At 44.7% G+C, this 26,412-nt stretch overlaps 1 protein-coding gene across 1 annotated transcript; it reads right to left on the reverse strand.

The window, feature by feature from the left end:
- Nucleotides 1-5,250: 5,250 nt before the first annotated feature.
- Nucleotides 5,251-25,675, reverse strand: SCCPDH (saccharopine dehydrogenase (putative)). The gene is made up of 12 exons (XM_078878330.1): nt 25,103-25,675; nt 21,664-21,776; nt 18,381-18,461; nt 17,704-17,833; nt 15,152-15,201; nt 14,425-14,555; nt 11,433-11,550; nt 10,598-10,717; nt 9,556-9,612; nt 8,742-8,853; nt 7,893-7,974; nt 5,251-7,079 (listed from the first exon to the last, which is right to left on the reverse strand). Exons 1-12 carry the CDS (start codon nt 25,290-25,292, stop codon nt 6,962-6,964), a joined length of 1,302 nt encoding a protein of 433 aa, XP_078734456.1. The 5' UTR covers nt 25,293-25,675; the 3' UTR covers nt 5,251-6,961.
- Nucleotides 25,676-26,412: the final 737 nt, after the last annotated feature.

A 26,412-nucleotide genomic window follows, 5' to 3' on the forward strand; every position in this document is an offset into this window, starting at 1 on the left:
GTGAGCGGTGACGCGGCCAGCCGAGTTCGACTCCCGCTCACGGCCGCCAACAACGGTGACGGTTATCTGAACCGGTGCTGGGCATCTCCTAGGTCGACTCAGCCTCAAATGAGTACCCGGTGCGGTGAGTAAACATCGCCACTGGGGAGACAAATGCGGCCGGGCGTGGTGCTGGCCACCCACTCTCTCGTGCATCGTGTGGGTATTCAGAGGTGCTCGCTAACACCACTTGCCCCAAGTCTATTCAGGCTATTGGGGGATCTTTGTCTTATTTTGCCCTGGTGCGCTAATTGCAGCAGCAGCAGTTAAACATTCTGTTAAACATTCTGTTAAACACGTAGGGCTTTCGCGACCAATATCATCCATATTATTGGTTATTTAAGGAACGAAAGAGGATTTCTCCACAAATCTGTCCGCCTGATGATGCTAGTTGTAATTACTGGCGAAACGTCGTGCTCAGATTGTAAATGTTGTGGATTGGCTCTCCAACACACCGGTTAGTGCTGTACTAGTAACGAATTGGCCACGTTCTGTTTACGTGACAAACCTTACTAGTTGGCTGTGTCGGGTGGTGGCGGGTTTAACGACGCATTTATATATTTTCGCGATCTAACTAAAAAAAACCTGTTATGGATACACATTCTCTGTGTTGGTCGACTGCCTTAGCAGGCGAGGGAGGCGGTGGCATAACAACAATAAAGCACCTCCGATTAGCACGATTGGCTACGTACGGTGCGATAGAAGTGCAACATATATACATGGAATAAGTTAGTATTTTATTTAAACACGTACAAGTCATGATGCTCCTGATGTTGAGTTCAAATCTAGGGCTGTCAAGCAAAGTTTATTTCGTGTAACCAGAGTGAGAACGCGAGACACCAGCACCGGTTTCATTGTCAGAAAGGGCAAAACATATTCTTATTTTTCTTACTTTTGATACTGGCCAAAAAAAAGGTCCCACAAATAAAGATTGTTGATTACAAGTTAAAGCCCCTTTTACCAGTCCACCGTGGGACGACTCCCTCCCCATAGCGTGCCGTACGTGGGGGTTATTTGACCATACTTCACCACGCTGGTCAGAGCCGGTTTGTTTTGAAGGTTTATATTGCAACGTTCCTAAAATACCGTGTTAGGATGTGCAATATTCCTTAAGGGACCCTGCACTCGCTCTATTAAACTACCGATGGGGTTTCGTTTTAATTGCGATTGTTGTTGATGTGGGTGTGCTCACGCACCACGGCTCTCCCTTGCAGGACAGCCGGGCAAATTGGCTAAACGGGACCATCCGTTGTTGTCGCCTTCCTCTTCTGCGTCTTTCGTACGGTCGATGTGGATGATGAGCAACAGCGACAATATCCCATTCAGGGGGTCAAGGCGGACAACCGCGTCAGGAGCAGCGGAGTGGTGCATCACTGCCATGTCTCCTCCTCCGTGTTTGTGGATCGGGTGCTCTGCGTCGTCGGACGTGTGGATACGGGCCATCTGCGTAACAAATGAAATGAATTTCGATTTAAAGCTTTCGTGACTGCAGGGATTCATCTTCTTGGTTCTTTCGGTAAAGTCACGTAGAAGGGAATAAAATAATACAAATAAAACATAAATAATTCTCACGACGTTTCGGCTTGCGTTGTGGCCGAAACGTCGTTAGAATTATTTTATTATGTTTTATTTTTATTATTTTATTACTTCCCTTCTACGTGACTTTACCGAAAGAACCAAGAAAATGAAATGAACTTACCTGGCCCGCAGAATTCGCGCTCCAAACGGGATTTTAGGACATCAACTCTCACTTCTAGAGCGCCCTCCAGTGGAACGTTAGTAACATTTGGGTTTTGAGATTTTCGTCTCTGTGATGTAACAACGATGCTTTGAGGTCAGTGTTAAGACGCAGCGAACGTTCCACACGCCGATGGCAGGGGACAATAGCCGGCAATCGATGCTCATCCGATGCAGGGGCCGGATTAAGGCACGGGGGCTTTAGGGGCCTTCGCCAGCTGAAAGGCCTCCAGAGATTTTCTTTCTGTGGATTTCACACCTGATGATTGCTTGTGTTGCAGTCGAAACGTCGTGAGAATTTAATTGTTTTATATTTTCATTAGTTTATTATTTCCCTTCTACGTGACTTTATCGAAAGAACCAAGAATATGAATGCCTACAGTCACAAAAGCTTTAAATCAAAATTTAAGTTAAAGGTTATTTAATTTGTGAATGCCGATTTTTTTTGTTAGCCTTGTAAAAATACATTTGATTTTTCTTTGAAAATATTACTGGGGGCATCACAGTCCCTGTAGACCAGGGGGCCTACAACATCTTAATCCAGCCCCGATTCGATGGCATTCATCAGTCAATCCCATGGCACGTGTATTGCCATGGCCACTCCAGTGAATTCGGGAGTCTCACCGCTTTAAATGATAACACCACGCAATCGTTCAGAGCTCCTGCAATCGGATTGGTTGCATCTGCCCCCCCACCCACTACGTGCGCACTGGAGTCTGCGAGCGAAATTGGAAAGACAGGGGTGGGGAACGTCCGGCCCGCGGGCCGTATGAGGCCCACGAAATCATTTGGTTTGGCCCTGCCAAGGCAACCGCAGGCGGGACTCGAAATTCAATGAATCTAGGAGCAAACCTGGAAAAGCAGTTGCGAGTAGCAACATCATCAATACCAGCTCACATCACGCGCCTCGCCAAAGAGAAGCAGTTCCAGCCATCGCATTAGGGGCGAGTAAATTAAATGTTTGACCAACTATAACAGGCTAATTTTTAAGTTGATCATTTTGTATGGCCCGCGAATGATGTTATAAGTATCTAAATGGCCCTTGGCAGAGAAAAAAAAAAAGATTCCCCACCCCTGGGATAGAGTAATGAAGTGGTCTCAGTCCAGAAATTGTCTGCGTACTCAACCCATGGCAATGGGTTTTACTTCCGCAGTCCACACGTCCTTTGGACGTGACCATCCGTCCTTCCCCCTGCAGACGTCAGGTCCTGCCAGCCAGAAATTCTTGTTTCTCTAATCTACTACGCGTACACGATTCGGCCCCAACTCTGCGAGACTAAAATTAATTTTGGGGACCACTTCCTCGCAGACCACGTAGGAGCGCCCTCTATTGTCGAAACAAGTCGGGCGATACTGCAGTTGCGTTGGCAGGCGTGCACAAGCAAACAAGTAAACCCGTAAAAACAACGTTTTTCACTATAAATCCTTTATATGCGTGGCATCGGTTTTATTTTATTATTCATTTCTGTTTTTCTTGAGTAAGAGTTTCATTTTTATCACATTGGTATTTTAAATTAAATATGAAAAAAACATTTTCCTAAAAAGTGGAAAATTTTGGAATTTTTTTTTCACGAAAATAAATTGTTACGCACAACAAGTCTGTGTGCAAAATGTCAGCTCGATTGGATCACGGGAAGTGGGTTAAAAACGACCGAAAGATTTGCACGGTCGTAAGCGCGCAAGCAAACAAGTTAACTTAATATAAAGGATTTTAAAAATTAACCCGTAAAAACAAAGTTTTTCACTATAAATCCTTCATATGCGTGGCGGCTAGAGTCCTCTCGTCCTCTGGCTTGAGATGGCTGCCACCTATGGGTCAGATGATTGCCTGGCACCATTAAGCAATTAGTAATTAAATATTGTCCTAAAAAGTGTAAAATTTTGGAAAAAAAATTTCACGAACATTAATTGTCACGCACAACGAGTCTGTGTGCAAAATGTCAGCTCGATTGGATCACGGGAAGTGGGTTAAAAAACGACCGAAAGATTTGCACGGTCGTAAGCAAGCAAGCAAACTTAATATAAGGATTTAAAAAGTCTCAAAATGTGCTTTCAAGGGCCCCCCCATTTTCTGAAGTCACCTCTAAACAGTATAATTTAGAAGTGGTTCTTTGCCTTTACTGCAGCCTTGCACCCCTTTGGTTATTAATCGTAAAACGTACGTTAACGTTTGATGAAAGAAAGTAGTTATAATAGGTGTTACCCTTTCTGGCTATTAAACAGGTGTTGCGATGTTAACACCGAATAGAAACATTTTGCAAGGAATCATTTCTGCATTAATCACATATATACACCTTGGTTTGCATGTTCACAAAGGAGTTCCCATAAAGTAGTAGTTACTTCGCCGCTCGTGCATCACGTGTTGAGGATTTACCTTCTAAAAAAAAAATCTGCCCACATCTCACACCCCCAGAAAAGGGCATCGCTCACACCCCCAGGGGGTGCGTGTACCCCCAGGTTAAGAACCACCAATGTAGGCAGTGTTATGAGCAAAGAACACCGAGTCGTTCCCATTTAACAAGATTCATGGTTTATTCTAGATTTGAAGCTTTCGTGACTGCAAGGAATCATCTTCTTAGGTTTTTTCGGTAAAGTCACGTAGAAAGTAAAATAAAATAAAAAACAAAAATCACGACGTTTCGGAGGCAACACAAGTCTCCGTCATCAGGTGGGACCGTCACAGCCAGATTAGCTGTATCAATCTTGATACAGCTAATCAATCTTGATACAGCTAATCTGGCTGTGACGGTCCCACCTGATGACGGAGACTTGTGTTGCCTCCGAAACGTCGTGATTTTTGTTTTTTTATTTTATTTTCTACGTGACTTTACCGAAAAAACCTAAGAAGATTCATGGTTTAGTTGATCCTGGAAATGGTGACGTACGTCATCCAGGATCATTGGCCAGCACGCGATGCTTCGTTGAGAAAGTTCCACAAAGATACAGATGGCAGTGAAGCTGGCGGTTATAAAACGCCGTCAAAGAATCGGGGGCTCATCAACCTCGTCCCTTCATGAAACTGGCAAAGCCATTTCTCACACCACCTAAAAAAAGGGTTGTATTCCTCAACTTTATACTAGTAGGAACCTCCTGGTTACACCAGCCCACAGGAGATTATGGTGTCCGTCCGTCGTGCAGGGAGGGGCTGGTCACCCCGTGGTGCCCTTATAAAACTCAATGTTTAACCTATTCACGCCGGCTTGTGCCCGCCCTTAGGTCAGGCATACTTGCGGAATACACCACGCCGCCGTTGACCCTGGCCATTGACCAAGAAACCCAACGTTCCTACCAGCTCCCTCTGCAGGAATGTGTTTTCATCCGGAGTCGAGTAGCTCCGTTATAAAAGGACGACCACAGCACAAGACCGTCAGTGGCAGAAGGTACAGGGCATCGCAGTGAAGAAATGTGTAAAACAATCATCGTGTCCCATGTATACGTCACATGACAAGTCATACATTTATAGACCGCCAGGTGTGTATTAGGCAGATTTATTAATTTCCAAACCAGTCAGAGCACAACATTTGAGAACAGTAAACGCGTAAGAATGCAGGCTTAGCACTAAAGGCGTAATTACGCTACTCACTCGGCAGATTATGACGCAGCATATAGCCAGATGGACGTGGAACACTTTAAAATGCTTGCAGGGACTCCTTGAGTAAACCTTTAAATGGAAATAGTAAACCAAGTACAAATTCACCCACAACTTGGTTAGGGGGAATGATCCAGGCGATTTGACTATAAAGTGTCTTCTGTCACTGTATTACAGTGCAAGTCATCACGATGCAACATCCCTTGTACTCACGACGCAATCACTTGCGGAAAAACACGCAGAACATCGCAGGCAAAAATCGGGAATTGACCGTGGCAAAACTGGGATATTTAATTTATGGTGGCTTTAAGTGCTTTAGAAAATCTTATACTTTGTTTTTATAGGACAGTGCAAAACACCAGAGACCCCTTAGCTTTCTAGTGCATCTCATCTTTAAACCTATCAACCTGTACATACATAGCCAAGGTACATCATAAGTAACGTGACAGTATTTCTTGAAGCAGCAGGCGAGATTACTGCATTTCGCGATAGTTAAATATCCCCAGGCAAAAAGGCAGCTTTAGCCTACACAGCATTAGGGGGGAGGAAATTGTAAAGACGGCAACATTACTGCCACAAAACTTCAAGGACAAACTGCAAATGACTGGGAAATTTCAGTTACAAAAATCAGGTAGCTTTGTCCTAGGTCATGCAAACTCTGGGATTGTCTCAGAACATTGTGGGCCCAAACCACGTTCTGCTTGGACGAGCATCAAAAGGTTCAAGGTTCTACCGACTGCACCAAAGCCTTTACAAACCCCGTTTGGAGGCCACACACAAGTTCCTCCGCCATACAAAGTCAACCCGGGTGTAACACAGGCCAAGTTTTTTTTTTTAAGTGCCAAAATGTCACGTGTGCAAAAGCCAAAAAAGAAACGCAACTACATTTATCCTGGGTTCACAACCAGTGCAAGTCCCTTTCAACCGTAGCAATTCCCAAGACAGCGCTAATTATTGGTACGTTTATTGAGTGCAGGAGCGAACCAATCGACCGGAGCATTCATGAACGCGATATAAATCAGGAACTGCAACAGTGCGCGGCAAAATTAAAAATCGCAAAACATTTTAAATCGGAGAAATTCAAAAATGGGACGCGCAGAATCAGAAATGTACCGAAAACTCTCACCGATGCGTTTTTCAGGGCTCTACCACCGTGCGTTGTTTTCTCACGTCGTCGCCATGCCTTGCGCCATACATTAGCACGAGCAATGCGCCAGACGAAGGGTAAAAAAACCCAGCCCAAAACCAAAAAACATGGCGAGAGATACACAGCACGACCGCAATAACCTACGGGAGTCTTGGTCAAAATAACAAGGACCTCAAAAACCTGCAGCAATTTTAAGCGAACCGTTTGAAGTGCGAAAAACCACCGCCTGAACAGCAAACAAACAAATCTGTACGCAAATCTCGAAAAGCTAGCGTAGCAACAGAGGGCTTTGCTAGCAGTACATCTTCCATCATCCGGCATGGCGAAGAGGATTAAGCAAACTGGGCCTCCCCCCCCCGACCTCCAACGCACCACTGAGTGGGGGGGGGGGGGGTGCCCACAAGCCACCCTGGAGAGCCAGGCCAGAGCGAGGACGACCGCCGCTGCCCTCACGCAGACTTCTTGTCGCCCGCTTCCTCGACCACCGAGAAGGCGACGCCGCACTCGCAGAGACGCTCCACCAGGCTGGTGCGGCCAAACGCCGCGGCCGGGGTGTAGACGCCGCCCCTGCACAGCCACACGTTCACCCGCACTTACATTGGACATGAGTCCTTACACGTCGCCATGCTAGTGCTGTTAGCGGAGCACCTATGAAGGCCAGCACAGCACACACAAGTATATGGGTGACCAGCACCAAGCCCGGCCGCGCCTTCATCTCCAAAGCGGCAATGTTGACACAAAATCACACCAGGCATCCAAGAGCACAAGTCGAGCTAGGGAAGGCCCGGTTAAGACAATCGTTAATGCTCTTGGCCACAAGTGGGACACGTTCCTTCAGAGTGGCCAGGTAGGAACTTGGTTGGACAGCGCATTCGTGCGATCTGTGTCACGCGGCACAAGCTGCGTGGGGTGGCACGTCACGTGGCACTGAGCCCTCCCGAAGCACTTTATGAAATACAAATCGAGGGTGTGTCTATGCACGACAGACAGACAAATAATCCCTGGTGGGCAGTGTGGAACTGTTGTTCCTACCTGTATACATTTTGGTTTGCTGGGCTCAGTGGCATGTGTATAACCACTATAAAGACAAACCTCCCCCTGCATAGCCTTAGACTCTTGAAGTGCTGTTCAGGAGCACCTATGAAGACCGGCACAGAAGGCCATGGGTGGCCAGCACCACACCCGGCCGCATTCATCTCCAAAGTATCAATGCTTACACATCGCACCAGGTATTCGAGTCGACCTAGGGAGGCCCAGGACCAGTTTAGAGAATCATTACTGGGTATCTGCCGCGAGCATGAATCGAACTTCAGTTCATAGCAGAGTGTGCCAACCGCTATACTACCATACGCACAAACTACTCTGTGCAACGTGTGGCACCTTTTGGGCAGGGCGTTGTGCTCCTTGAGGATGGTGAGCCCAGCCTGGACCAACAACATCGAGGTGGACACGTAGCCTGGCTCTGCAATAACGAGGAGGAGAGCGCACACGAAAAACAATCTCACCCGGGTCACAACGACCATAGGCACAGCTCGCTCATTAAAAGCACCACATTGAAGTACTTTGCAGGCAGCATGGTTACATCTCTCATCCAAGAGCAGCACTGGAAATCAGAGTTGCGGCCATACAAAGAGACAGGACCCCTTACACAAACATCTGCAATTCTTATAAATTCAGTAAGTAGATCGGATGTTTTATTTGTATCGCGAACATCTTTTGCACCGTACGTATTCAACGTCAGAATAAATCAATAAATCCCACAAGCTAGAATATTTTCAATCATGATAGTGGCTGCAAAAACACGTTAAGGCAATACAATTGCCATGTAGTTTGCATGGCTACCAAAATAAAGCAAAAAACTTGACATGCAAGGCTGTGGCTGTCGTAGACTTATTCACAACTTCCAGAACATGCTGGGGGGCTTTGAGGCTGCAAAGATGATGGCAGAACCAGGAAAGTGTGTGTACCCATCTGTGCAGACTTGTCTTTAAAGTTTTCGAATTTTTAAGTTGTCTACTTTTAAAGTTCATTTGAAGTTGGAGAGTGGGAACAGAGCACCAGTTTGAGAGACAGTGCATGGACACCCCCCCCCCCCGCCATGGCCGAAACATCCACCCCCTGGGCTCCGTGCCAGCAACGACAAGAGCTCCTCCATTGCTCACGAGAGCGAGAAGACAATTTGACGTCCACTACGTAGCAACGCATGCCCCCCCCCGTTGGACAACTCACCCGGGCCACTGACTCGCGTGGTCATGCGGACGTCGGGCTTCTCGCTTTGAGGGTCCCGTCCTTGGCTGTACCCTTGTGCAAACAGGGTCATCTTGAAAGAAGTCCCCTTCATCTGTGAAAGGGACCAGGCACACAAAAATTACTCTGGTGCAGTCGTGGGATACTTTACGCACCTAAAAGCGGCATCGGCAACCGTCTACCAACTACGAAAATGTTGCGAGACATTTACGCTTCAGGTGTGTGCTGAAGCACATTTATTTTTTACACAACTCGGCTTCGATTATTTGTCTGCTGTAGATGTCCACAAGCCAAAAGTTGAGCTCTCATTTGTGGTCAGGTTTCATTTGACAAAGCTAACAGCTGTGAGCTTTACTTGGTAAAATAGAAAGTCTTGGTGTATATTTTGTGATTTGCTTAATTTGATTATATTTTTCACTCCTATCGCGTTTTTGTATTGATTGTTGTTGTAACGTTGTGACCCACCCCTACTGGACATCTATGACGAAGAGCTTTATAGCTAAAACTCAGTGTAAATACACATTCTGATTAGCTGGCTGTGCCTTGTGGAGAAGAGTTTAATATTCACACATCATTCGCGTCAAACCCAAAAAACAAAGCAAAAAACACTAACAAATTGTCAAGCATGACTAAGAGTAGGAGGGATTTGGTGAGTGCACAAGTGGGTGTTCAGGTGGCAAGGGGAGCAGGTTGTCGTAGGTGGTACAAAGATACAATGGAACAAGTTGATAAACATTATTACTCATTTAAAAACCAATTTTTACCTTCGATTTACGAAACAAACGCGCACAAGTACCTGAGCTTCGGTGGGTCCTTCATGAGAAAACACACCGAGGGAAAACAACCTGGGGTACTGCAAATACAAAAGCACAAGAAACTCATTCATAGTGCGTTCACTACCAGAGGAAAAAAAACACAGCCATCAATGTTCAAAAAACCACTTTGGGATTTATTTTAAGGAGCACCAACAAAAGTTCCTCCCATTATGGCCACAATTACAAAAATCGGAAAGAGGCATCAAGGGCTCTCTTGCCCACTTCACAGAATGAATTAAAAATGGCATTACAAAAAACAGCAGCGTATATGGTACTGTACCACACAAACAACCAGTCTGTAACATTAAGGCCAGAAAAAAACTGAGACCCTGGAAATTCTATGCATCGTATAGGCAAAGGTGCCAGATTTTCTTCTTAGAAAATCAAATCGAGTTCCTTTCCTGAAATTGGCAAATTATATACAAAATGACAATTTATTTTTTCCCAATCCAAGTAAATACAAAAAACACATTCCCATTGCATTTGGATGCAAGGACGAATGACCAATATATTACGAGAGTCATTGTTATATCATCCATGGCCTCATTCCCATCTGCGCATGTGGATCAAGGCGAGCACAGCCATACGATGTGCCTAGGGATTGTGTGATGTTTTGTTTGGATCTTTTGAAGTGCGTTTCTCCTGTACCCCTTTTAATTTCTCCCTTTTGTTCCAGTCGCATACATTTTCTTCACCATTGTAGTCTACTGTATGGATTTGCCTACTCCCTCTCCTTGATTTCATTGGGTCACGAAGTGGATTTTCATCATTGTGTCATTGCAGAATTTAAAAAGGACACCAACTACTGAGCGTCACAAACGTGCAGAAAGGCAGTTGGTATAATTGCGTAATGTTGAACTTCTTTTGCACTGTACATAGCCGAGGTGCGAGAGGGTAACCCATTTTCAACATTTACAAAAGCCAAGAGCAGAAGCATCATTATGGCGATGCATCTGAAAGTCGGACCACACACACACACACGACCCACGGGGTCAGATCGTCACACCGCCGATAGAGCGGTACCTTTTCCAGCAACGAGCGGCCAAATCGGAACTTTGCCAGGACGCCAAAGAAGAAGCCGGCGACGATCGTGAGCAGGAGGCTGCCGAAGCCGGGCACGGTGGCGTATGCTGCGTACTGAACCTGCACGGAGCACAGGGGCGGCTGCTCAACAGTGGCATAAAGGGCATCGGGTCATATACATTACCACGGAAAGTGCTTGCCACAAATTAATCTCGCCCATCTTGTCAAGGAACAAAACCGGTCACATGAACTTTGGTCATCCTCGCACTTTTTTCTTTTGCTCGGCATCAAAACAAAAACAGTCGCTGCATCGTTCGCTTTCGGATGCGCTTCTGTGGCCGTCTGGAATGCTCTTCCTTCCGATATTAGTAAGCCATGGGAACCACACTTTTAAATCTAAATTGAAATCTCATCTCTCTAAAACTACTTTGTGTTTAGTTTCTTATCCTTCCCCCACATCTCCGATAAGCATGGTTGGCAACGTACTGTGAAAAAGAAATTCAACATAATACAATTGCATGTCTTGGTAATCCATCACTGACAGTTACAATAACACATTATGCAAAAGATGGCAGCAGCTTTGAGAGGCCTTCATACAGTAGCAAATTGACCATGGCTGATGACAATCAGATTTGTACATAATACATTTTTCAAACGGTTGCCACATTTAAAGCTGCATCACCCACACAAACAAGAAATCTTAGCACTAGCAGAGTTTGCCATCACCACACGAAACCAAATATCTGCTTCAGCAGCCGGGGGGCAGGCATGAAAAAACACGAATGTGCGCACGAGCGCTCTGCACGACCGCACTCAACCCATCATCACTGCTCACTGGACTCTCGCCAAGCTCCTCATGCAGGTAGCGCTGGCTGCGTCTGACCACCGACGCGTCGGAGCCCGGAAACGGGAAGGCCCAGCGAGAGGAGTCTTTGCTGTAAAAGACTGCGCCCCTAAAAAGGAGAGGTGTAGGGACAATACGCAAACTGGTGTTAGACAAGCCAGGAGACCCACGCGATTAAAACTAAAAACGCAATTACATTATTTTTATTTTAAAGTAAGGCCAACAGAGCCCTATAGCTCAGTTTCATAAGAGACCTGGCCACAAATGATAGCTCAAAGTGGCTCATCTCGTGAAACGTTATGGAGCAGCTAAATGCATTAAATGCATGTTTTTTAAAAGTGCAGGGAAAAACTGGAAGACCCGGGAAGAAAATCCACACGACCACGGGGAGAACATGCAAACTCCAAATATACCAGGCATCATGGTCAGGATTGAACCCACAACCTTCTGCATACCAGGCAAGTGAGAGATCGTCACTGATTTGGTTAAGTGGACAAACCACCCATGCTGTAAGGACACTGGACTGGATTTGTTCAAATGTGCCAGTGGAAATGGGGCATTGCGTTTTTGAACTGTAGCTACGACCCAGTGTGCAAGTAAAAAAAAAAATCGGCTCCACTTACATTTTTAACAAATGGGCACTTGTTCAGAACGAGCTGCCTGGTGTAGAGGCGGCTTATTAGCCACATCTGGCATGAGCTATTTACAGCTCTTTTTCAGAAGCGGCCTAACCAAAATTGATGCTCAACGAAGTGGCTCACATTCAAATGTATAGCAGCCAAATGCTCTAAACAGAGAAAAATTCACATGGCCACGGCGAGGAAGCTATCATGAACTACAAATAAAAAGCCAGGCGTCTGGGTCGGGATCGAACCCACGACCTCCTGTATACTAGGCGAGGTAGTTAACGTCTCTAGGCAAGACTCGCCAGAAACGAAAACAGGGGAATGTGGTGTTAGCTATCACCACTTCAGCTGACATGACCACAAGTGGGTGGTGTGGCCAACACCATGCCTGACCATATTTGCATCCCAGCAGTGATATTTTGCAAATCATACCAACTATGCATAAAAAGGCAGGGTTGACCTAGAGCAGCCCCAGGACAGTTTCCGGACACGTCGTCATTTATTTTAGCCGTGGCCAGGAATTGAAGTCATAAGAATAATACTAATGAGCACAAATAAATGACCCCAGGAGGCACGAGGAACCAGATAAGCGGGAACGTAGCAACCAGGCAGCGATTCAGCACCTATAATTACTCAAGCTCTGCGGTACTCTATATATTAAGATGTTTTATGCTATCAAAATGACCGTGTACATGGAAGAGGAAACTGCAGCTCCCGAGAGAAAACCCACGTGCACGAGGGGGCACGCATGTATAGGTCACCTCCAGCCGCGGCTAAGCTTGGGAAATCTGGATCAGTGACGTGCACCAACTCACTACACCATTTATGGACTTGAAAATTGGGCACATACCTTCCAGCTGTAAGTATCAGCACTAGCCCGCTCACCAACCCTACCACCTCCAAACCAAAGTCAGCACTAGTTTAACACGTAGACTTTCGCGACCAATATCATCCGTAGAGGGTTTTTTTGGGTTAGATCGCGTAAATATACAAGCGTCGTTAAAACCCGCCACCACACACATGTTCTGTCACGTAAACAGAACGCGTGTATTAAAATAGCTGTACCAACGGTAATCCTATTGAAGCATGCTGCCCTTTATTTAGGCATGCATTTAATTAATGTATTTGATGGATTCGCTTTCATGCAGTAGCTATCAGAACGGTTACAATAATCTTTCTTTCAATTTTGATAGATTATCTAATTAGTCTTGGCCAGTAGTAGATAGTTTTGCACAGAACTTCAACATTATCAAAATCAAATCGAGTGTCCGTGTTGGTACGCATGTTCTGCTACTGCTGATAGTTGTATGTGGGAGAATTTAATATTTCTCCGATGTTCTTTTAGTCTCGTGTTGATCATTCGTTCTGTTTGCCCAACATAACATTTTCCACACGTGCAGTCAATCCTGTACACATCTTCGGTAATATATATTTTGTACCAGATATTAATTTTTGTATTTAATGTACTGTGCCAAATCTGACTGATGTTTTTCCAAACATCTGGCTAGTGTACGGTATGTTGATCGTTTTAATTACTTGGGCAGTAATTAAAGGGCAGCATACCTCAATACGGATTACCGTTGGTACAGCTGTTTTAAGACACAAAATAGACAGGAAGGACAAGTTCCAAGGGCTCGCATAATGCACAATGTGCATTGACTCGGTAATCATCCCCCCCCCCCTGCACTTTGCGCAAGAGTGTAGTCACCACATCTACACCTCTATATAAAGGAACCAAACAGTAAGACTTCTCCACAAATCTGGCTGTCTCTTGATGAAGCTAGGTTGTAATTACTGGCAAAATGTCGTACTCAGATTGTGAATGTTGTGGCTAGACTCTCCAACATACCGGTGTGCTGTACTAGTGACAAATTGGCACAGTTCTACTTACATGACAACCCTTACTAGTTGGCTGTGTCGGGTGGTGGCGGGTTTTAGCGACATATTTATGCGACGGAACCCAAAAAAACCTCTTATGGCAGCCATTTACTAAAATGGCGCTCCACCCAGCCGAAAATTCAACACCAACCCCATCTCCTTCAGGGCTTAGCCTGGGCCCACATTTTCATTTGTGTTCAGCTTCAGTAGGTCAGACTATCAGACTATTTACAGGCAGAGGCGTAGCTAGAATATTTTGCGCCCGGGGACGAACAATAAAATTGGCATATATAAACTTTTAGGTTGAGGTGTAGATTTGTGCAGTAGTTTCAGGCTGCCGCGCCCGCCGCAATAAGTTATAATGTAAAGTTGTAAGCCTCATTTTGGCGCCCCTTTACCTTGGCGCCCGAGGACATATGTACCCCCCTGCCCCCCCTAGCTACGCCTCTGTTTACAAGGCAACCCCCTTCCCATTTTACCTCTTTGGCAGTTTCCTGCCGACGACCGGCAGAGGCTTCTGGTTCATCTCCTTGCGGAGCTTGCGGAGCTTGTCTTGGTCGGCAAAGCCGTAGATGGCAGACTGCCACGTGGCATAGTGACCAGCACCACCCTACAAAAAACGAAGTGCACACAGTGGAGCAAGTTGTTTCCAAGACCAACCGGGGGGGGGGGGGGGGGGGCACACACATAAGAGCTTCACAATAAATAAAAGTGGGGATTTTTTTCCATAAATGCATACAAAGGATGCAGACAAACAATTTAAAATAAACAGTAATGGTCAAACGAGCTCATTATTTGGCCGCACCCTGCCCAGCAATTTTAAACTGGTTCTGGGTCCTTGTTAAACAATTTCTGCTGGTAAAAGATGCAAATTGATGGTATATTGAATCTTGATTTGAAGTTTTCGTGACTGTAGGAATCTATACTCTTTGGTTCTTTTCAGTAAAGTCACGTAGGTAAAAAAAAAAGTTTCGATCACAACACAAGCAATTGTCATTAGGGAGAAAGATATAGGGTGGTGTATTGGTTAATGGGAAGCCTATTTTGTATGGTCTGCTATCAAATATCATAATTTTTACTGCAATCATATAGCAAAAGGCTTTGAAATTAATTAAAGCATTGAAAAAGTAATACAAGTTCTCAAATACAACCTTGGATTACTACACAATAAAAAAAACTTGGTAATAAACAAAATGCATTTCTTACTTGCGGACCAGTCTCAATAACAAGGTAACTTTCCACTCCTGACAAAGTGCCTGAAAGCAGACAGTACACGATGTTAGTCTTCCAGAACACCATGCCAAGCACAGCCGCTATAAAAATGGAACTACAAATGAAAGCACGAGTGGCTCTTGCAAGCAGACCGAGCACGATACGATGGCCTAGGGAGCGATAACCTGCCTGCCACCGCAAGGGCGCATGTTTAATGCTAATTTAAACTAAACCAAAACTTTGCTTTATTTTAAATCAGGTAAGGCCCACGGAGCTATATAGCACTTTTTCAGAAGCAACCTGGCTATCACAAATGATAGCCCCATGAAGTGGCTTATTGCATGAAAATTGAGCAACCAAATACTCTTAAAATGCATTTTTATTAAGAAATGTGGAGAGAGAAAACTGGAGGACCCGGAGAAAAATCCATACGACCATGGAGACACGCAACACTCCAAAATCTACCAGGGTCGGGATCAAACCCACAACCTCATGTATGCAAGGTAGTTAACATCTCACCACCGCAGCACCAATGTATATTATGTGCAGCTCTGCAATTTACCTACTATGTCACTGATAGTGGAAGGGTCTCCACTCGTGGAAGCGCTAGAGCCCTTAGGAGAACATTTTGGCAAACTCTTACATGCTAGCTAGGTAGCTTGGAGGCAGCGGGAATATCTACACTTAAGCCCAAACAGAACCTGCCGTTCAAACTCTGGTGTGCCCATCTGTACTGCCCGGTGGAGCAGTGTGGGGAGACTGAGAAACGTGCTTCAAACTGGGAGATCCACGGCAGTCGCCCCACTTATCAAAAGCAAACCTCCAAAGTCCCAGGTTCTTTAAATTTAACCATTTTATTTTGCCAGGTAAGGCCCTGAGAGCTACAGCAATTTTTTCTGATGAAGCAACCTGGCCACAAATGATAGCTCAAGTGGCTTGTGGAAATGTATAGCAACCAAACATTATCTAAGAACGCACATTTCTAAAAAGGAGAGAGAAACCAGAGGACCCAGGGGAAAATCCGCATGACCACGAGGACAACATGCAAACCCTAAATATAAAGCAGGCATCAAGGTCAGAAGCAAACCCACAATAGCCTGCATACTAGGAGAGCGAGATAACAGGATTGCCACCGCAGCACCCCAGGTAATTTACGTTATAAAAGTGACAACTTCTAAATAAAGGGGGGGGGAGGAGAGGAGGTAGCAATTTGACAGGATCACGACTACACTGCTGTCAAAGTAAAGACCATGATCTTCAGGAAATGCTGATGGTATATTGTACTGTATATGCACAAAGTCGGTGTGCTTTTCATACATTTGGCATCTAGTTTGAAGCTTTATCATTTCAGCCTGCACTATTATTATGTTTTGGATGGGTTGTGCGCATCACTTACAGATTTGATTTATGCTGCACAAAGCAAATTTACAGTGCGATATAATGGCCCTGAATGTATGCGGAAATGAGCCCATCAGTACAAGATGTTCTGCTCTTGCTAACAGGGTTCCTGGGTTTATTTAAATGTTTAAAGCTTGGCATGTGTTTGCTGGTCAGAATGCCCTTACAAATGAGGGTTGTAAAATGCAAACGTTAGTTTAAAACCATTGAATTTTAAAAGTCATGTTCAAAAACATTTGATAATTAGAGTATTAAAAACACGCAGCACGATATCGTGTTCCGAATTATAGATGGGGAATACATGGTTACAGATAGACAAAACTACATTTACGTGACAAAAAACACGTTTTCCAAAATTGATGGCAGCTGTTCGGAGACTCGGCCCAACATTAGAAACCTGTTGTAGAGAATTGCAACAAATCAAAACATGGGGACATTCCCCCCCCCCGCCCCCAAAGGCCGGGTCCAAACTCAGAGCTGCAGCTAATCCAATACAAAGCACTATTCTTCAGATAAAAATATACTTTGGAAAGATGCACCCCCATAGCATGTTCCCGGTAACAATAAAGTTAACCAAATCTGGGTCACATGGCATCGCATCTGCTTTGTTTACTGCTGCAAAGTTTGCTTTAACAAGAGGGAAAAGAGGTCACCTTATAATCCAGAAAATAAAGTTAAGAGCATCATGGGACAGGGAACATTTTTTTTTTAAAGACATTGCACCACGATCGGACCATTAATTTTCCAGCAGAAAGCAGTACTTTTCATTATTTAACCATAATACTATACTTTCAGCAATTCCAGCAGTTAAATACGGGGGTGGAGGAGCAGTGCAGCGGTGAGCTCAATGTGCAATTACCCCCCCCACCCCCGTCTGGCATGGCGTGGCCTTTTTCCAGCCTTATTGTCCATATGGAGCCAAGAAGAAGTAGTAAGTAAGCATTCTCCAGGAGAGCTAGGGTATTGCACCTCCGACACCTGCAGGAGGACGTTTCACAATATTTGTGTGAGCAACAAAGCATTGCCTCCAGTGCTGGATTAAGCACAAGCCACCATCGCCCAGCTAATTATTTAAATAACCATCATTTATAAAGTGGGGTATATACCAAAACGTACAACCCTTGTGTTTGCGTGTGCATCTGCAATACCTGGGAACTGGTGGCGTGTGTACAGCACACCCAGGTCCGCTGGGATGGAGTCGAATCCGCAGCTTCCAACAATGTAAACGGAATTCTCCTCCGCAGCCTTGCTGTACTTAAGCTGCATCTCCTCCAGGAACTGCATGCAAAAAAAACACGAGTGTCAGGCCTTGGCAACACGAGGCCACTTTGCAAGGGCTCAGTGGATTTGAACATCATTCCAAGAGAACAGGAGGCAGGGTTACAGGCCATTTTCACTGGGTCATGAATTTTGATTTTGGGCAACATTGCTAGAGGACGCGTGTACGGTTCAATGACAATTAGTTTCCTTCTCTGGCTGCTGTGGACAATATAAAAGGGGCAGTGTAGTCCTGTTGTAATTTAACATCTTATGTTGCCAGGTACAACTTTAGGAGTAAATTACATCTTGTTACTGGAGTGTAGAGTCAAATAATCTCTCGGGACACAGCAACCTTGAAGTGAACGAAGATCAATATTTGACAGTGTCACGTTTATTCAATTAACAAGGCAAGAACTCCAGAGACCAGGATTGGTCTCATTTGCGAGTCACCTGGATTAAAAAAGGACAAAGGCAAACAAATCAATTAAGTACAGCCCATGAAGCAAATAGAAAGCAGGGCAAAAACAACTGCACGCACAAGCATTGCATGTGTGCGCGTGCGTACTTGCGGTTCACCACAGAGGTCCACACAACTGCAGCCATTCTCCACGCACGCCTTCACCACTGGCTCGCCATAAAACCTATACTGAAAAGAAAAATCCAAATAGAATTATGAAAATTGCAGAACTATTCAGACACTTGGTATACTAGGGTTGTGGAGTTAAGTGGAGACCAGTGCGGCAAAATCTAGGCAACGCTTCCACATCTATGCTCCCTGCTCAAAAAACCCAGAATAACTAACCTGAGGTACGGCCAAATAATTCCCATGATGTGGGATTGCCCTTAAGCATCAGCAGAATTACAAAAAGGCCTGCATATGTATGTTATACTGAACTACTGGTCCCCCACAAAAATGGCAATGTGGAATTTCCTCCACATGCTCCGTGTGGTCAAGTCATGCCCATGACATAACTCTGCTTTTTTTGAACAATATCATTTAATATTCTCCAAAACAAATTAGAGTAGTTTTCTTTATTAAAAAAAATGAAATTAGTACAAGCATACATGCACAAAAAACAAATACTTATTCTGGATAAACTGCCGCTCTTGAGCAAGTATACAAAGCATCCCTGTCATCAATATTGCTCAAGACAGGCCAGAATGCAATATAGGGTCCATGCTCTGCCTTCATCAGTCCCATTGTCGAAACGAATCCAAAATGTATCTTGGGTCCTGTGCCACCACACTAGAGACGACAGAGCTCTCATTCCCAGCTGTACTTCGCGAATTTTGCAGAGTTACATTTTCAGTTGTCAGAACACTGGCCAGTAGTGTCCAAGCATAAAATTGGACAAACCCAGGACGCAAGCACAGTGTAATAAAAGTGCCACCGTTCCCAGCACACAAGATTAGCAAATTACGGCTTCCAAAAATGTTTGTAAACTGTATAGCACTGTGCCTTGGACCAAATCACATGGAATGTGCCAAATAACATCAGATCGAAGGCCAAGCAGGCTTGAGACTGGATAGTGCTTGGAAGGTTGATCACAATGCATAAACAGGTGGCGTCACAGGTCGCTGCTTGGACATTGTTAGCAGAGGGCAGTATGGCAAAATCCCATTTTTACTGCATTATGCTCGTCTGTTTATGCTGCTTGTTTAACCCACATTTAATAATGTTGTAGTTAATCCTCATGGACACAAATAATGGACAGATCCATTGAGAAAAGGACAGTATATGTACATATCGCTTTACATTTGGTATTTGTCCTCTTTGAAATTAAGACTAGCCTCACGAGTGCTACACGCTACACCCAAACCAAGCCTATGCAACACCTAGGTGCGATTCAGCTTTGCACAAAGGTCACCCACGCTATCGGTGGACACTATATTAGTACCACAATTTATGGCTGCAGATGCTGCACAAATTCTGTGGGAGAGAAATTGAAAAACACATACACGACGATTTTGCTCGTTTAACACCGCTCGAAGACTGCACACCGAAGGCAAAACACCATGTGCCAGGTAATTTGCTCCTTTCAAAATGTCCTAACAATGTTTATGCAGGATACTGTACACTGCATGCATGACATTCGTGAGTCCGAATAAATACATGGAATGCATTAAATTGTCATTCATGGCGAGAAGAGATTAAACTATAGTCTTGGGTCTTTCAGTAAAGTCACGTAGATAGGTTCAAAAGGAAAAACAAAAAATTAAAAAAACTACGACATTTCGATCGCAACACACAATCGTCATCAGGAGCAAAAAAATAGCGGGAAAGCTGCTGAGGCAGCATGTTTTAAAGGTTTGAAATGGGTGTAGCCCAAGGGTCATAAGCGAAGTGGGCAGGGCTAGTGATCTACTTGGTTCTTTCGGTAAAGTCGCATAGAATTGAAATAATAAAAAAAACATAAAATAATTTTCACGACGTTTCAGCCACAACGCAAGTCGCCGTCCTCAGGTGGCGAACAGGTCTGTCGAGGAGACTGTCTGTCAAATTCTACGTGACTTTGCCTAAAGAACCAAGAAGATGAATCCCTGCAGTCACGAAAGCTTTAAATCGAAAAGGGCTAGTGATGTTAAAGTGAGAAATTTGCATGTAAATGTGGGGGTAGCTCTCAGAACTTAAAATTTACATGCAAATTTCTCACTTTAACATCATTAGCCCTGCCCACTTCGCTTATGACCCTTGGGCTACACCCATTTCAAACCTTTAAAACATCCTGCCTCGGCAGCTTTCCCGCAATTTTCTCTCCCGATGACGATTGCTTGTGTTGCGATCGAATCATCGTAGTTTTTACACGCTTTCATTTAACTCAGTGTTGTTGTCGCATCCTCAAATCTTGTAACTAAATTTTAACCCACTTCCGAATGTGGTAGCGACTGAAAACGTTGTATATGTATGTCTTACCGATGACAATACTATATTCTATCATAAAAAATAAGACAAACAAATTTTGCCTTGGTCTAATTGTCCACGCTCAACTGCCGTTGGCTGTAAAGCACCACGGTCTCTTACGTTATGGCAAGCCTCGGGGCCACTTCCTGAAGTCGTGGAGTTCTGCCATTAGCAGTACGGTACATTTCATTAAAACATGTTTTTAAACAAGTATTTTAAAATATTACTTATTCTCTTTGAAGCCATGTGACTTTATCGAAAGACCCAAGAATACGAATTCCTGAATTAAGTCAAGATTTAAGAGATTAAACGGTCCATAATCAGGTTGGAATTATAAAAGGAATATAATTGCACTTTTAAAATTACTATTTACCGTCTATTTATATCGAGACTATTAAAATATACAACAGATCTTCTTGAAAAAGGGAAAATTGAGTGTTACAACAATAATCATGGGGATGCCATGGTCTTGTAATCCCTGAGGTTGTGATATTGATGCCATCTGATAATGGAATTAAAAATCTATGAGCGTTCGCGACTCTGCATATTATTTCTTGGGTATATTAAAAACGAAGTAAAATTTATTCTATCACTTTCCACCACCTTTCTACATAAACGCCCAAGAATGCACAGTGGCTCTATGGTTCAGTCCTGGCCGACCCAGCTGCACCGTGGCTTGTGTTAGCACTGCCGGTCCTGTTTGATTCGTTCCAGTCCGTACCAGTGTTACCCAACCCACCCATGTTTTGCCCATCCCGATTACCACCACCCCCCACTGCCCTTCAGCCCCAATCGAGTTTGTCACGTTTGTACAGCACCTTGGAGATTAAGTTGGATCGAGGCGTTAGGCGCATTGAAACATAGCCGTTGCAGGAAGACGGGGTTATCAAATCTGCACTTTCACCCATGTTCCTTTGCAGATTAAATGGTTGTGTAAAGTACATACCGGTCCAACGCAGTTAAGGACAACCTTGGCATTCTGGCACATAGTAGCCAGAGACTCTTCATCTCCCACATCGCATATGAGAAGGCCGACACTGTTCTTTGCGTGTGGTTGTCCTGAAAAAGATTAAGTTTACATTAAAATCGTTGACAAACACTGCACAACTAAATTACAAAGTTAAATATCTGATCATGGAAAGAAAAGTTAGTTCATATAAAATACTGCACCTCATCTGAATTTACATAAACTTAATAAGCTAGGTAAGAGTTCAAACGAGACCAACGTGTCTTGTGCAAGAGACTGGAGATAAAAAAGGCTGCATGGTAGAAAGTTAGTGCAACAATGTAAAGAAACAAAATTACAGGAACAATAATTTGGACAAATGCAGTATGCAAACGCGACTTTTGACCAAGTTACCAATTGCATAGCTACAAAAGCTACCACCACATCAATAACACTACCAACCATACGGCTGTATTCAAATTGCTAAAAAAGGTGCAATTTCGTTTTATGCATTTTTTTACACATTTTAACACCATGGACAAATATTTACAATTAGATAGTATCGGAGACTGCAAAGCCTCCAGGGTTACTGGTATTTCATTAAAAACTAGAATGGTAACTTTACATAATGGAGTCATCAGAATGTTGTAAATTTACTGTTGCAACTTTACCATTTGCCCAAATGAGAGCAGTAAACTCGAAGTTTAACTTCAGGAGTGACACGTCAGTACACCATATTTTATAGCAAAAAAAAAAATTACAAACGTATGCAGTTTGTTAAACTTCTTCCGCAATCTACGCAGCCAACCGTGGCTAAAATCGGAGGTGCGGATTATTTGTGCGCAGGAGATGCAACCAGGGCCGGATTAAGATGTTGTAGGCCCTTGGGCTACAGGGTACTGCGAGGCCCCCAGTAATATTTTAAAAAGGAAAACAAAGGTAAAAATACATTAAATTTTTTTTAAAAGGCTAACAAAAAAAATCAGCATTCACAAGTGAAATAACTTTTCACTGCATATCTGGAGGCCCTCCAGCTGGCGGAGGCCTGGCCTTCAGCCCCTAAAGCCCCCATGCCTTAATCCAGCCCTGGATGCAACCTTTAATAAATCTCAGTAAAGAGATCACGTTTTAGTAGTACAGAAGCAGCGTTGCGAAGTATAATAAAGCAAAAACACGGCCCGCAAAAAAAGCACAGCAAGGCCCCAGGCTAGCAGTGGAGTGACAAAGCCACCGTACATGCATACAAGTCAGAGAACAAACATTGAAAAGGTGCGATCGTTTTGGCATCAGTGTGTAAAGACACAAAAAAACCCACAACCTCATCACCACTGCCTCGTAGCGTGCATTTCATAAAAGCATGCGATTGAGGCTTTTTTACACGCTTTTATTTAACTCACCTGTCGTATCCTCAAATATTGTAACTCAATTTTAACCCACTTCCCAATGTGGTATCGACTGCAAACTTGGTATACTTATGCCACTGACGACAATACTATAGTCTATCATTAGAAAATAAAAAAAATATTTTAAAAAATGTTATGTTATGGCTCGGCTTGGGTCTAATTGTCCACGGTCAACCAACGTTGGCTGTAATTGGCCACGCTCCCTTACGTCATGGCAAGCTTCGGGCCACTTCCTGGAGTCGTGGAGTTTTGCCATTACTAGTAAATTTCATAAAAGCGTGCTTTTAAATATTACTTATTTTTGTTATACTAGTGATGAGATCTGGTTGGGACAACTACAAAAATACAGGATGATAGCTGGGGCAAATTATTCACGGTCGACTTGGATGAGAATGATAAATGGGTGGACAAGGAGCAGGTTGCGAGTGGCTTTGAGAATTGAATGGTTGTGCAAACTTAGAAGTCATTTTTACGTCACACGAATTATCAAATGGTTCATGAAGTCAGTGTACTACTGAACGCCATAAAAACGGGGCTTTAAACCCCTACGTGTTAAACATTAACGAGCGTTTGAGGGAGAGGGGGGGGAATTCGACTAATCGGATAGCATTAATATTTGGATTAAAAAACCCAAGCTCTGTTCCAACGTGTGACGGGGGCGAGGCTTGGAGAAAAATAGCTTTATAGCTCATCGGATTTCCTCCAGTAAAAATAAATATTCGGATTCTGACTTTAGGGGGCATCACGCCCAAGGATGGCTTGCAAGGGGTTGGGGGTGTGGTGGTTCCCGCTTTGGAGGCAACACGTGGTGGCAGTAGCCATTTTTAAAAGGCACACGATAAACTGATTACAATGTAGTCTATCATAATTTGTAGTCTTGCCAACAAATCTAAGCATTATGTGAAAACACAATTAATTAAAAACACATTAAGAAAACGCGCAAGCATAACAGAGCACAAAAACACGCTCGTGTCCCGTTTCATACTTTTAAAGTTGCACCTCCGATTAGCATCGTTGGCTACAAAGTTCAATACACGCGCATAACCATGTGGTCATGTGTGGCATTATAGCAACTCCGGTAACATCACCGCGTCACATGCAATATGTTGATGTCAACTCGGTGGTGTGGATACGTTATACAATTGTCGCCAATGTTGGTGTTATATCTTTTGGGTGGTGGAAAGTTGGCCAGTGTATCATTTGGTAAATAAATTAATAAATGCATATCGCCGGCAATTCACTGGCGTTGTACATCCCGCGCAAAATGCGTGGGCAGTGTTAGTTCACGACTTCGTTGCAGATGTGTTATGGGATCACAGCACATCAACTCAAAACAAACAATCTACAAAGACACGAGATATTGCCATTAACCGGGTTGCAGCCTACAAACTTCATCAGCCAGTATTAGCCACTGCTGGATGATGACTTTCATCCCTCACATTAAAAACAAACCATTTTTTTTCTCCCAGGTTAAGCCCACCGAGCGATGCAGCTCTTTCCTTTCAGAAGCGACCTGGCGCACAAATGAATGCTCAATTAAGTAGCGTATCGTATCGTCTTGTGGAAACTTATATAAACCAAAATCATCCAAAAAAAATGCCGATTACAAATTTGGGATGGGAGGAAAACCGGAGGACCTGGAGAAAAATCCACGCAACCACGAGGAAAGAGCGAGGAGACACGAGAACTTCAGATATGCAGCAGCAGGCGAACCAACGACCTCCTGTATCCCTGGCGAGGTAGTTAACATCTCGACCACCATGATCCATTACCCCGTAAAGAGGCATCTTTCTCAAGCTCATCGTTAACATTCCTCAATCGTGCATTGCACGGTTCCTTCCATACGCTACTATAAAGTGTAAAGAATGCAACAAACAAATAACGTTGGACTGGATACCACTTGCATTACTGCGTGCGACATTGCCGTGCAAGCAAGGCCTCACCCAGCCCTACGGCCTTGCCTGACGACAGCGGCCGGGTTGGGGCAGCACGAACCCCGCACGAGGGAGGCAGCAACAACAACAATGACAACTCACCTATAGAGACGCAGACTCTCTCCAGCAGATCCTGGAGCTTCTCCCCGTTGCGGCCAGCCACGGCCCAAGTGAAATCGCCGTCGCGTTTCGCCGCGACTCGGCCCACCTCCTCCACCACGTACTGCCCCGTGAAGCCCGTGGCACCGAACACCACCAGGTCGTAGCGAGGAGAACGCTGCGTGTCAGCCATGGCTTCTCCAAGAGGAATTCTCGCTTGTCTTTGACTTTGCTTTCAGCTCGCTTTCCCCTTTGTCCTTCTTCCACAGCCCCCTTTGCTTCGAAAGGCCCTGCTCGCTTCTCACCCAGCGACGCACCTTTGGCTCAATTTAACTACCTCCTGCCCCCCACAAGCAGCAGCAACCGCCGGCGTTAATTACTGGGATTGGATGGGCGGGCGCTGGGTGCGTGGGGGGGCACGTGGGGGGAGCGGTGGTGCAGCGGTTAGCGCACTGCGCCACGAACCCCGGCCACCCCGGTTCGATTCCCGCTCACGGGTTTACGAACATCGGTGACGATTATCTGAACCGGGCCTCCCCTAGGTCGACCCAACCTCAAATTAATATCTGGTGTAGCGGTGTTTAATAAACATCGCCACTGGGGAGACATAGGCGGTCGGGCGTGGTGTTGGCCACACACCCCCCTCTCTCGTGTGCCGTGCCGGTCTTCATTAGGTGCTACTCGATAACAGCACTTGCCCCAGCAGTCTGTTAAGGCTACACGGGGGATCTTTGTCTTTGTGGGGGAACGGACATCGTTGTCATCAACAGTGACCGAACGGACGTTTAGAAGTTCGCCAGATGTCGCTAGACCAGTGGTCATAATGAAGGGGGATTTTGTTGTTGTTTGTGGTTAATTGCGTAAATATAAATGTGTCGTCGTTAAACCCGCCGCCACCCGACACAGCCAATTAGTAATGTTCGACACGCGAAACAAATCGTGCCAATTAGTTAATCGTTCAGCAACACCGCGTTTCCTCTCCAACACGCCGGTGTGCTGAATTAGTAACTAATTGGCACGTTCTGTTTCCGTGACGAACTTTCCTAATTGGCTGGGTTGTTGGCTGGTGGCGGGTTTAACGACGACACATTTAGATTTACGCGATCTAACACCCCAAAAAAACGTTACCATGGATAATATTGGTCGCGAAAGCCTCCGTGTTAAAGGTCCTTCACTACTTTTCAGAGAATAGCCACACCATTTGAAAAAATTGGGTGGGTTTGACAGCAGCACGAGGATGATGATGATGGGGGTGTTTTCACTCTTTGTGTTCCTGTCGGAGGACGCACGTCAAAGGCCAAACTAAAGGCCAT

This window comes from Lampetra fluviatilis, chromosome 50 (genome assembly GCF_964198595.1).
Source record: "Lampetra fluviatilis chromosome 50, kcLamFluv1.1, whole genome shotgun sequence".
Taxonomy (NCBI): domain Eukaryota; kingdom Metazoa; phylum Chordata; class Hyperoartia; order Petromyzontiformes; family Petromyzontidae; genus Lampetra; species Lampetra fluviatilis.